This window comes from Branchiostoma floridae, chromosome 7 (genome assembly GCF_000003815.2).
Source record: "Branchiostoma floridae strain S238N-H82 chromosome 7, Bfl_VNyyK, whole genome shotgun sequence".
NCBI classification, from domain to species: Eukaryota; Metazoa; Chordata; class Leptocardii; order Amphioxiformes; family Branchiostomatidae; genus Branchiostoma; species Branchiostoma floridae.
Genome location: NC_049985.1, coordinates 6,468,089 through 6,478,564, shown reverse-complemented (window position 1 = coordinate 6,478,564; position 10,476 = coordinate 6,468,089). Strand labels below are relative to the sequence as shown.

The 10,476-nt window shown below is 44.0% G+C and overlaps 1 protein-coding gene across 1 annotated transcript in view; it reads right to left on the bottom strand.

Moving 5' to 3' along the window:
• The window catches only part of LOC118419758 (sodium-dependent proline transporter-like), a gene marked incomplete at its 5' end in the record, with an annotated part of 12,994 nt that extends 5,143 nt beyond the window's left edge, over window positions 1-7,851 (bottom strand). Inside the window, 9 exon segments of the mRNA XM_035826334.1 lie at window positions 536-667; window positions 1,401-1,513; window positions 2,189-2,313; window positions 2,682-2,785; window positions 3,359-3,493; window positions 4,321-4,480; window positions 5,287-5,515; window positions 7,024-7,155; window positions 7,686-7,851. Coding sequence (XP_035682227.1) covers window positions 536-667; window positions 1,401-1,513; window positions 2,189-2,313; window positions 2,682-2,785; window positions 3,359-3,493; window positions 4,321-4,480; window positions 5,287-5,515; window positions 7,024-7,155; window positions 7,686-7,851 — 1,296 coding nt within the window.
• Between the last annotated feature and the right edge of the window lie 2,625 nt (window positions 7,852-10,476).

Below are 10,476 nucleotides of genomic sequence, written 5' to 3'. Positions count from 1 at the left end.
ACATGATGATGAAAAGCGACCATAGCTACCATTGCTTTTCAGTGCTTACAGACTCCAGCTACTTCTAAAAGCTAACGCTTCAAGCAATCAAAATCAAATTGCTATCAGACAACCACGAGTAGATAAAACCGTCGAGGGGTGACGTGTCTGCAAAAGAGGCCTTACATACAAACATAACACCAAGGGCGCTACGCCTTACAGTTAATGAAGCACAACTCGCTAACTGTTAAGAAGATAGTAAAAGTTTCTAGCTATCTTCTTCCAACAGTGATTGTTTTAAAGGTAGAGAACGTACCTCCAAATTTTCGATGTCTGACAGCATATCTTGGTCACGGAGATTGGCCGTGTTCTGTCGTGAGATCGAGACTAGGCCAATCTCCGTGAACAAGATGTGCTGTCAGACATCGACAATTTGGAGGTACGTTCATTACCTTTAAAACAGTCACTGTTGGAAGAAAATTTCTAGTGACTGTACACATACGTGACTGATGAACCTCTTCAACGATAGTAAAAGTTTGAATTTGCTCACACACACCTGAGTACATTGGGTTAGTCCGAGGAGGTACAGGACCACGCAGATGGCCAGCAGCACCCAAGTCTTGTGCTGCCTCAGCAGAGTCGGGAACTCATCGGACAGGGCAGTGACGATGGTCTCCAACATCACGAACTATGTGGACAGAGCATTGTTATATGAAGATAAGACAGACATCCGGGTAACAAGACGCAAAATAGGATAGTTACTCAAGCAACTGGATCGATTTTGTATACCCTCATCCATGCTAGCCCAATTAAGAGGTATCTAAACAATTACATATCAATTCATAGTTCTGATTAAATACCTGTTGAACTTCAGATTCTTTTAGCCACTGACTGAGACGTCTGACCGTTTATAAGACCTTAATGTTCAGTTTTTTGGTCAGCTTCTGCATTGTGAAACATTGCTCAAGCTGAGATGAAATTATACCGTGAAGGTAATGATGACCAATGCTGGTTAGATATATTAGGCTAAGCTAATCTCCAGGCAGATCTACCGGTGGCATATGGAGTTAAGCTGGCCATGGAGTGTTCTTAGCCACGAGTGGCTCACAACACTCCTTGGCCAACTAAACTCCTTATGTCACTAGCAGATCTGCCTGGAGATTAAGGCTAAGCCTGGTACAAGACCATAATGAGCTTGTCAGGAACCCCTCGGTAGTAGAAGTGCTGCCAGCCCGCCAAGGTCAATCAGCTCACTCGGAGATTTCTTTGGGGTGGGATTTATTTACTTACATGACATCTATAATCAGACAGATCGGCTGTCAGAATAAAAGGCCAATGCTTATGCTATTGTCACCCCAACATGTTAACAGGCGCCCGGCCGGTTAATTTCCAAGAACAAGGTGTAAGATAGGTGTACTGACCTGACTGTCCAGCCCAAGGGTCAGCAGCATGAAGAAGAACAGGATTGACCACAGCGGTGATATCGGCATGAGGGTCAAGGCTTCAGGGTACGCGATGAAGGCCAGACCGGATCCTGTGTATGAAACAGTTGTATCGGTTTGTGATTAGTCATGTACGGTTAGGCTTAGGTCAAACCGGGACCCGGCCGGGCTGTCAGTGTGGAAACGCAGAATAGAAATGCATACGTCAAAATTTATACACGAATAGTGCCCAAGACTATTCTCTTTATACGACTTGTGTAGTTTGGTGTCTTTTATAACTTTATTGCACAACAATTGTACGAGGTACAAAGTATGGCATCAACATAACTACAGTGCTATATTACTTAACTTAAGGCTTATCTAGCTAATACAGGAATTGTAGTATGGGATAAGTTTCTTACAATCATTGGAGGCTTTTACAATCATTTGGGGAATTTCTAATGTCTAAACCTTCTTTGATATATTTTCCATGCAGGGATTGTCACATGTCATTATGTATTTGAATTTTTATATAATACTTCTCGTACCCGAAAGCTGCCCGGCCAGTTTGGAAACGCGACATAGACCTTAGACTTCCTACTCATAACACTTTGGAGGCTGTCATGGCAGCGTTGGCAGTGGCTAGTTAACTAATGAATATGTAGATCGTTGCGGTGTCATGGGCATAGATAGTAAACTCAATTTTGGGGGCTAATACGTAACGGTACTTGCAGATAAAGATGTCGAGTTACTTCTTTGTTAGTGGGAATGATTGTTTCTTTACTTACCGCTGGCTACCACCTTCCCCACTGGCATCTTCAGCTCGTGCGACATGTACCCGATGTAGGAGAAGATGGCGAAGCCCGCAAACACGCTGGTAGTGCAGTTGGCCAGAGCTATGATCACGGCGTCCCTGCGGAGTAGCACACGCAGTTTGTTATCTTGTTCAACTACACTTGCTGTTACGATATTGTATGTATTGTTATGTGAGTGAGTCAAACCTTTTTTGCATGATGAATGAACTACAATTATACAATGCATAAGGGAGGCTTGGAGGTTTGAGATATTTGAACTATTCTTAAAGACATAAATTTACCATCATTACATCATATCATAAGTTAACCATTAGCACACTGAAGTAGCCGTTTGCCTATCAAAGCTCTCTTTGCTACAGGGTTAGTCGACAGGGAGAACTACATCTAGTAGATGGTTTTGTCATGATATTTTGAGCATAACTAAACTACTTGTACGGCAAGGGAGTGATCTTTGAAGTGCCTGTACCTGTGACAATTGTTGTTGAACTTGTTGTAGCTCGACATGGCCAATATTCCTCCGAATGCCACACCCAGGGAGTAGAAAATCTGGGACGCTGCATCGTACCATACCTAGATGACCGAGAAATAAATCGACATGAAACTAGATTCATACGAACATACAGAAAGGCATGCTCCGTCCTTCTCGCTTCGTTAGCACTGGCCACCCGCAGTCACCAACCAATCACGTTGCCGTCTCCGGTCTAACGAAAAGGTGACTGGCTGGTAGCTTTCTCTCCAACATCAGAAGGTAGAATGCATGTATCTGATTGGCTGACGGCTGACCAGGGTCAAAGCAGTGAGACGTACGCGGAACGGAATGACTTATACAAGCGGTCGGCCTGGCATATCAAGATACACATCATTCGCTGTAATGAAAGCAAAAGATGGAAAAAGCTAACAACACCTAACGCGTCACATTAGAATGAAATTGGGATTTCTGCTTCTATATGGGAACCATACAAACATTTCCTTTGATAGTCGTACAACTGACATTCCAAACTCGCGGATTTTGACTTCCTCGACCGCTTTCATTTAACAGACACGAAGTCTGGTGCAATTTGCACTATAATCTAATTATTATAAGACATTTCAAGCAAACTAAGTACCAGGCCAAGGAAAACTCAGCTACGCGTAATAACATACCTGCGAATCTGCGAGTCGATTAAAATCAGGCTTGATGTAGAAGATGATGCCTTCCCTGGCACCTGGTAATATCGCGCCACGGATCAGCAGGATGATCAGCACGACGTACGGGAACGTGGCCGTGAAGTACACAACCTGGGAACAAGATGATATACGTTACTGTTACGTCACATCCGGTGTGTTGGCCACCACCAACTTTTGACAAAAGTAATAGAATCAAAAGGGTTTAGGTAAGGCTGATGGTGCTGTTTCAAATACCCCACGATACTGCAATTCGCTACGGTTCGCGTTTTTAGCCACATACAAACGTTTGGTGCGAGAACCATTTTTTACCTCACCATTCGAAATGAAGCAGTAGATAAACATATTTGTTAGTGAGGGCGTGCGTGCGTGCGTGCGTGCGTGAGTTAGTGGGTGAGTGTGAGTCTGAATAAGCGACTGAGTGAGTGATTGAGTAAGTACGTGAGTGAGTACGTGCGTAAGTGAGCGAGTGAGTGAGTGACTGAGTAAGTACGTGAGTACGTGCGTGAGTGAGTGAGTGACTGAGTAAGTACGTGAGTATGCGAATGAGTGAGTGAGCAAGTGAGAGCTAGTCAGAAAACGTGAGTGAGTGAGTGATCATGAGTGAGTGAGTGAGTGAGTGAGTGAGTGAATGAGTGAGTGAGTGAGCGAGCGAGCGAGTGAGTGAGTGGGTGAGTGAGTGAGTGAGTGAGTGTGAGTGAGTGAGTGAGTGAGTGAGTGAGTGTGAGTGAGTGAGTGAGTGAGTGTGAGTGAGTGAGTGAGTGAGTGAGTGTGAGTGAGTGGGTGAGTGGGTGAGTGAGTGAGTGAGTGTGAGTGAGTGAGTGAGTGAGTGAGTGAGTGAGTGAGTGAGTGAGCGAGCGAGTGAATAAGAGGGTGAGTAGGTCAGTAGATTGTCGTGTAATTCCTATCTCCCAGACGATATGTTGACGAATCCCTCCTACCTTGCCCGAGGACTTGACTCCCTTGCACAGACAGGCGAACACGATGATCCAGGCCAGCAGGAGGACCAGCGCCAGCTCCCAGCTCATGTTTCCAGTGTGTTGGATCCCCCTGGCGGTTTGGTTGTTCCCTATGTCCACAGTGTACTGCAGAACACGCTCACTGAGGTAGGGGAGAAAAACAGTCATTAAGGTCTCATTATACCCACTTTCCACTAGGACGGCGTTCTCGCCGCGCTTTCTCTGCGACTTAAAATTTAGCATATCACTCAACGAATTGTATAGAAAAGAAACGAATCTTTTTACACTTTGTGTGTTTCGTTGTCTTCTCAGTCACACTTTTACGTTTAGTATAACATACTTAGTGTGATAGCGAAGGTTAGACATATCCTATTTCGGTTGCAGTAAGAGCGCAGCGGAATCGCCGTCTAGTGGAAAGGGGGCCTTAGTATCTAAACAGCATTTAGTCCGCGACCACCCGTGAGTGGTTCGGGTATATAACGTTTTGCGTTATAGTACTTGAAAAGGCCGTCATCATTCTTCTGTGCAACAGCGAGGTGGAAACTGTGCTGAATCGTAGAAGGACACATCAGTTCGGTAGGCGTGAATTTGCGCCTTGATACTGGTAAATATCGGGCCTGTACGTCACCTGCAGTTTTATTATCTCCGCTGGGAGGGGGACAAATAAATGTGGCTTTTATAAAAGAACGAGCTGGCAAATCTATGCCCATTTTCATACGTTTTGTATATTGTACCCTGAACTTCAAAAATCTAATTCTTGTAAACTGTTTCTGCACACTGCTATACATTTTATCTGCTAGATCCTCGATAACGCGTGTGTAAACTCAGTGCTGAGTCACTTGCGTGTGTAAACTCAGTGCTGATCTCACAGTGCGGAGTCACCTCACAGAGTCTACTAAAAAAGCGTGTGTAAACCCAGCTTACACATGTATATTACTAGAGACTTACTGGAAGTACTCCTCGCTGGGACTGATCCGGGTGTAGTTCTCGGTCTTGTTGGTGGCGTTGGCCACGGCGGAGGTCTCCACGCAGTTGGGGGTGTTCCACCAGTTGCCGCAGGTGCGCCAGGGCAGCATGCTGGTGAAGGAGGCGAACATGTAGTACAGGGACCAGGCGATGATCATGTTGTAGTAGATGCACACCAGACCGGAGATGATGCACATGGCAACACCGATGCCTGTGTTCAACGCAAAAACACCAAATGTATACATTTCTATCATCATCAAAGAAAGAGAATCGTATTGGGAATGCCCTAAAACACTTGAAGGCAATGTCCTGTAGAGAGAATTACGGACACGTACGAACAGGTAGTAGAGTCGATTCCATATTACCGAGAGGGTGTTTCTTGCCTTTTGTTCTAACAATTTGGAAATCTTTGTAACAATCTAACTGTGATAAGTAACTGTTTAGAACTATTTGCAACATCTATATGACGTTCTAAATGTTTCTATAGTATTCAAACATGTTAGAAACATTTCTAACATCAAATACATTATTTCTGTTAGTTTCTAAACTGTTCCAACATAGATGCATCATTTGTGATCACATGTTCGAACATGGAAACAATATGATGAAACTGGGTCAGTGGGCTGGGAAGAGGGCAATTCACACATCCGTGTCTTCGTTCAATGTCATACGGTTTTCGGATGACCATGTATCTAGTTGGTTAATTGTTGTATTATATTATGTCTGTCTGCCACCTTCTCACAAAAGACTCACCAGTGTATACTAAAGAAAGTCTACAAATACAAGAGCCAAACAAAGGACCAAGCTTAGCAGCTTTGTTTATGGGGTCAATAAAAGTTTTTATGGAGGGAAAAAATGACACAAAATGTTGGAACATGTTGGAACAATAACAAAAACACATAGATGTTTGAAAATTGTTCTAAATAAAGAGATAATGATATCATTACTTTCCCAAATGTTCCAACAAATATAAAAAGGTTCAAACATGTTTAAACTTTCATTTTGAAATGTTTGAACAATTTTGAACTTTAGTGATTGAAATGTTTTTTTACTCAAAATAGTTCAAACTTATTACAAATATTATTTCAAAACCATCTCGGTGACTTGGAATTGACTCTACAGGGGCCAGGCGATGATCATGTTGCAGTAGATGCACACCAAACCGGAGATGATACACATGGCAACACCGATGCCTGTGGTATTATACAAGAACATCTCATGTATGTATTTCTGTCATCATGAAAGAAACTAGTATCGGGGTGTAACTCAGGCGGTAGAATTTCATTGGGCATGCTAGCCCGAAAGCCGAGGAATCGAGGTGTATAGGCCCTGGAAGCATTCTGGCATCCATGCTACAAAGAAACAGATCCGTACTGTGAACGCCCTAAAAACATTTGGAGGCAAAGTCCTCGTACATACTAAGATGCTACCTTTTATTGTACAGTGGTACCATGTGCATAAAATAAAATGCCGTATGGATGCATGTTATCGCTTCATGGATTCTAACATTCAACCAACTTTTGCATTGTTCATGTCTATTTCTTCACCTAAGGCGATGCACCATTAGTTCATCCAAAGGGAGTCGAGCAGTCAGTATTACTCTACTGCAGTTTTTATATATTCTGCCAGAGGCCGCTAACAATCTGTACTGATTCAGACATCCATACGACCATAGCGACATTGCTGTAGCATGCCGCATGTGTGAAAAGAGAAACTTACCCCTGAACAGAGGCAGGCATCTCCAGATGGTGACCGGGCCCAGACTGGCGTACTGACCCAGGGCCAGCTCCATGAAGAACAGGGGCAGTCCGGCAAACGTCAACATGATGAGGTACGGAATAAGGAAGGCTCCTGTTGGGTTCAGAGATATATATTGTTAACTTGGCATGCAAATCAGTTAGAATTTCTCATTGTGGCATGCAAATGTTTTGGCAACGTCTCTTGGGAGGAGGAGGGGACTTGACGTTTTGTAATATTACGATTGCAATAAAACCTGCTCTCCAACGAGATCTCTTCAGCTATCTGAAGCGTCTGACAGTTTCCAAAATCATATCCAGTTGCTTTTTGAGTAATTGCTATTTGGCGTATCTGATAGCTTGGGTGTCTAAACTTTATCGACGTTGCGAGTGCTATGTATGAAGATATTCTGAGATGTCATTTAGAGCTCGTAAACTCGTAGCTATAGGGTGACCGGGACAGCTTACTGTAAGCATTTAGACTACGACAATGTAAACTGTGTATCTGCCATATACTTTTTCAGACCCTTGCCTCTTCCTTCATGACCTCAATGAAAAGCGGCCTGCAGACCGATTTGAGCTGACATAAATAAACAAAAGTTCAAAAAAAATAAACAAACTAACAAACAAACAGAACCAACTGACCTCCGCCGTTCTTATAGCAGAGGTACGGGAACCTCCAGACGTTGCCCAGCCCCACGCAGTACCCCAACATAGACAACATGAAGTCCATCTTGGCTCCCCACTGCTCCCTCTCCGGCTCCTCAGGCTCCGCGGCCCGGCCCTTCTCCTTCATCTCAACCTCCATCACCTGAAGTTGCACCGAGAAAGAAATACGTTAGAATTGTGAAACAAGAAAATCATTAGCCTGACTAAAATCGCGCTGCTGGTGGCACGACGCCGATCTCGGGAAGGGGGCCATTAACCCCTGACAGCGAGAGGTTGTGTAAACGCAGGCGAATGTCTAGGGTAAGAATTCTAAACAAATCAAGAGGTAGAATTGTGTTTAGAAAGAAAAAACACGGTGACATTTTGCTCTTGTTCTGTTCATTCACTGCAGAGCAACTTGGAGCCTCAAGGTGGCGCCCATTTGTATGGTTTGATTTGATGCTCATTTGAGATACGAGGCAATTATTTTTGATGACGTTGGTGCGACAGTGGGACAAGAAAAGGACCGTCAAGACCAGTCTCACGGACAAAATAAGAAAGTCTGCTAATCAAAGTGTACCCGTTGCTTCTGCACTGCACAACATGACGTGTCTACTAGTATATGTTACTCAGTCAAGAATTTGGGACATATGATGTGGAATGTGTATTGCAAGTTACTTAGTATGCTGGATGGATGCATAATTGCATATCCATTTCTGGGTGTGGAAGGTAGAGGTCAACAGTTCCTAGAGACGAGGCAGATATTTTCAATGTTGCTGTTTGTGTATCACTTGGATGTCCTTTCACAACTAACCATCCGGACGGCATAGTCAGACACTGCATGACCTGCTACCATTGTACCCAGTGGACTTGGTGGGCGGGTCAAATCTTTAGTTTGCCTGTCAATCATCTGAGACCTGGGGATTGGGACGCAAGACTGGAGCCCCTGAAGCGAACCGTGCACACTCAGCGCACAGGTATGCCGTGCCGTGTTAGCTTGGGGCTAGAACCAGGGACCTTGGGTCAGACAGAAAATTACCCTCCCACAACGTCCGTGCCCTGAATTTTAAGGACACGCCGCACTAAGATGGCCTTAACAGATAATTATGACTCATCTAACGTAATTTTACTGCCTTAAAAGACCCAGTAGGAAGTGAAGTCTGGATTGTTCTTTTTTACAGACCTTGAGAAATAAAGTGCAGTTTTGAGGATTGTTAAAAGTCATTTTTTTCTTCATTTCTTGTCTTTCTTCATTTTAAAGTAGAAAACCTTTGCTGTACTGTAGCTCAGCTGGTCTGAGATGACCTACCCTTTTCTATTCAGTTTGGCCAATTATTGCAACTATATCTAAAAGAGGGTTACCTGCTATCGGACAATGCCGTGTAGGTGAGGAATGTGGCCATACCTTCCGTTGCTGTGGTAACGGGCATTTACGTCATTGTTACAGTACAATGGGAATCTATGAGACTGTCATGTAGTGAGTGGTCTTTCTCACGCTGAGTCTCAATCTTTTGCAGTAACCATGATCGCTATCTGTGTCTGTGCAAGACGTTATATAACGTCCTTTATATGTGTAGAACCCCTGGCACTTTTAGTCTCTCTCTCGACTTTCTCCTGAAAATGGTTGGAAAATGGTTTAGCGAGGTCATCTTTAGTTGTAGGTCACGGGTCGGCTAGGTTGTTTTATATAGTCTCTCATACTGAGCTTAATCTTCTACAATAACCATGATTGCTATCTGGGTAAAGCCCCTGGCACTCCCGATTTCCTCCAGAGTCCAGAGCATGGTTGGGAGATAGCTTAGCGAGGCCATCTTTGGTTGGGGGTTGATCAGCTAGGCTGCCTTCTAGTCTTTAAAAGTCGTGTGCGCTAATCGACTATAGATTCTGGCAAAATCAAAGCCGGGAAAGTCATATTATGCTTGAAAATGATCAGATCAAGGAGTGATCAGATGAGCTACCCTGACAATGGTGGATTCCAGGCTCCCCAAACTCAGCACCGACCTTGATTTGGGAGTGGTCAGGAGCTATATGGCCTCCTTCGGGAGCAAGGTCGTGGAAATGTGCTGAAAATGTTTCAGGGCCTTATATTGATAAATACGAAGCTTATGTTTTTCAACCACGCGTTTTTCTATATCCCTCATGTTCTAATTGCTTTCTAAGGTCTGATTTTATGTACTGTAGAAGAAGTCGATAGTTGCGTGATAAAATCATATTGTGTCTTTCTGTGTCGTGTTATGGTGACTTTTAGACTCATTGAAATGATTTCCAGCTTGATTTCATTTACCATCAACTGTGTGGGGCTAACGAAATCAGGATTTTTTCTAGGAGTGCGGCACACAAAGAAACGCTGACACTAGCTCGGGTGCAAGTACCCTTCTAGACTAAGACGACACACCCAGTTGAAGGGTTGTGAAGCACGTGTGTGCCCTCTTCCCTCCTGTTTTCCTTCGCGTAAGAATAATTCGATACTTCCACCTGGCACACGTGTTTTCACCAAGAGTGCCTACTTGATGATACTAGTACATGGGAGTATTTCTTCAATGCAGTCCAGGGAACGTGTCCATGAAATGGCCCTCGCAACGCGTGCGCCATTTGTCAAGCAGTGAACTTCTCTCACATGCGCAGACAAACTTACAAAGGCCCTGTCACATACAATTAGCAGAAGCATGCCGAATCTCAAAATCGATCGTATTTTTGTCCGAAAGTCTGCCCTATCACATTGAACACTGCTGTGTCACCTGCGAACATCCACCGTTCCTTTAAAATCGGGAGATGATCCAGACAACGC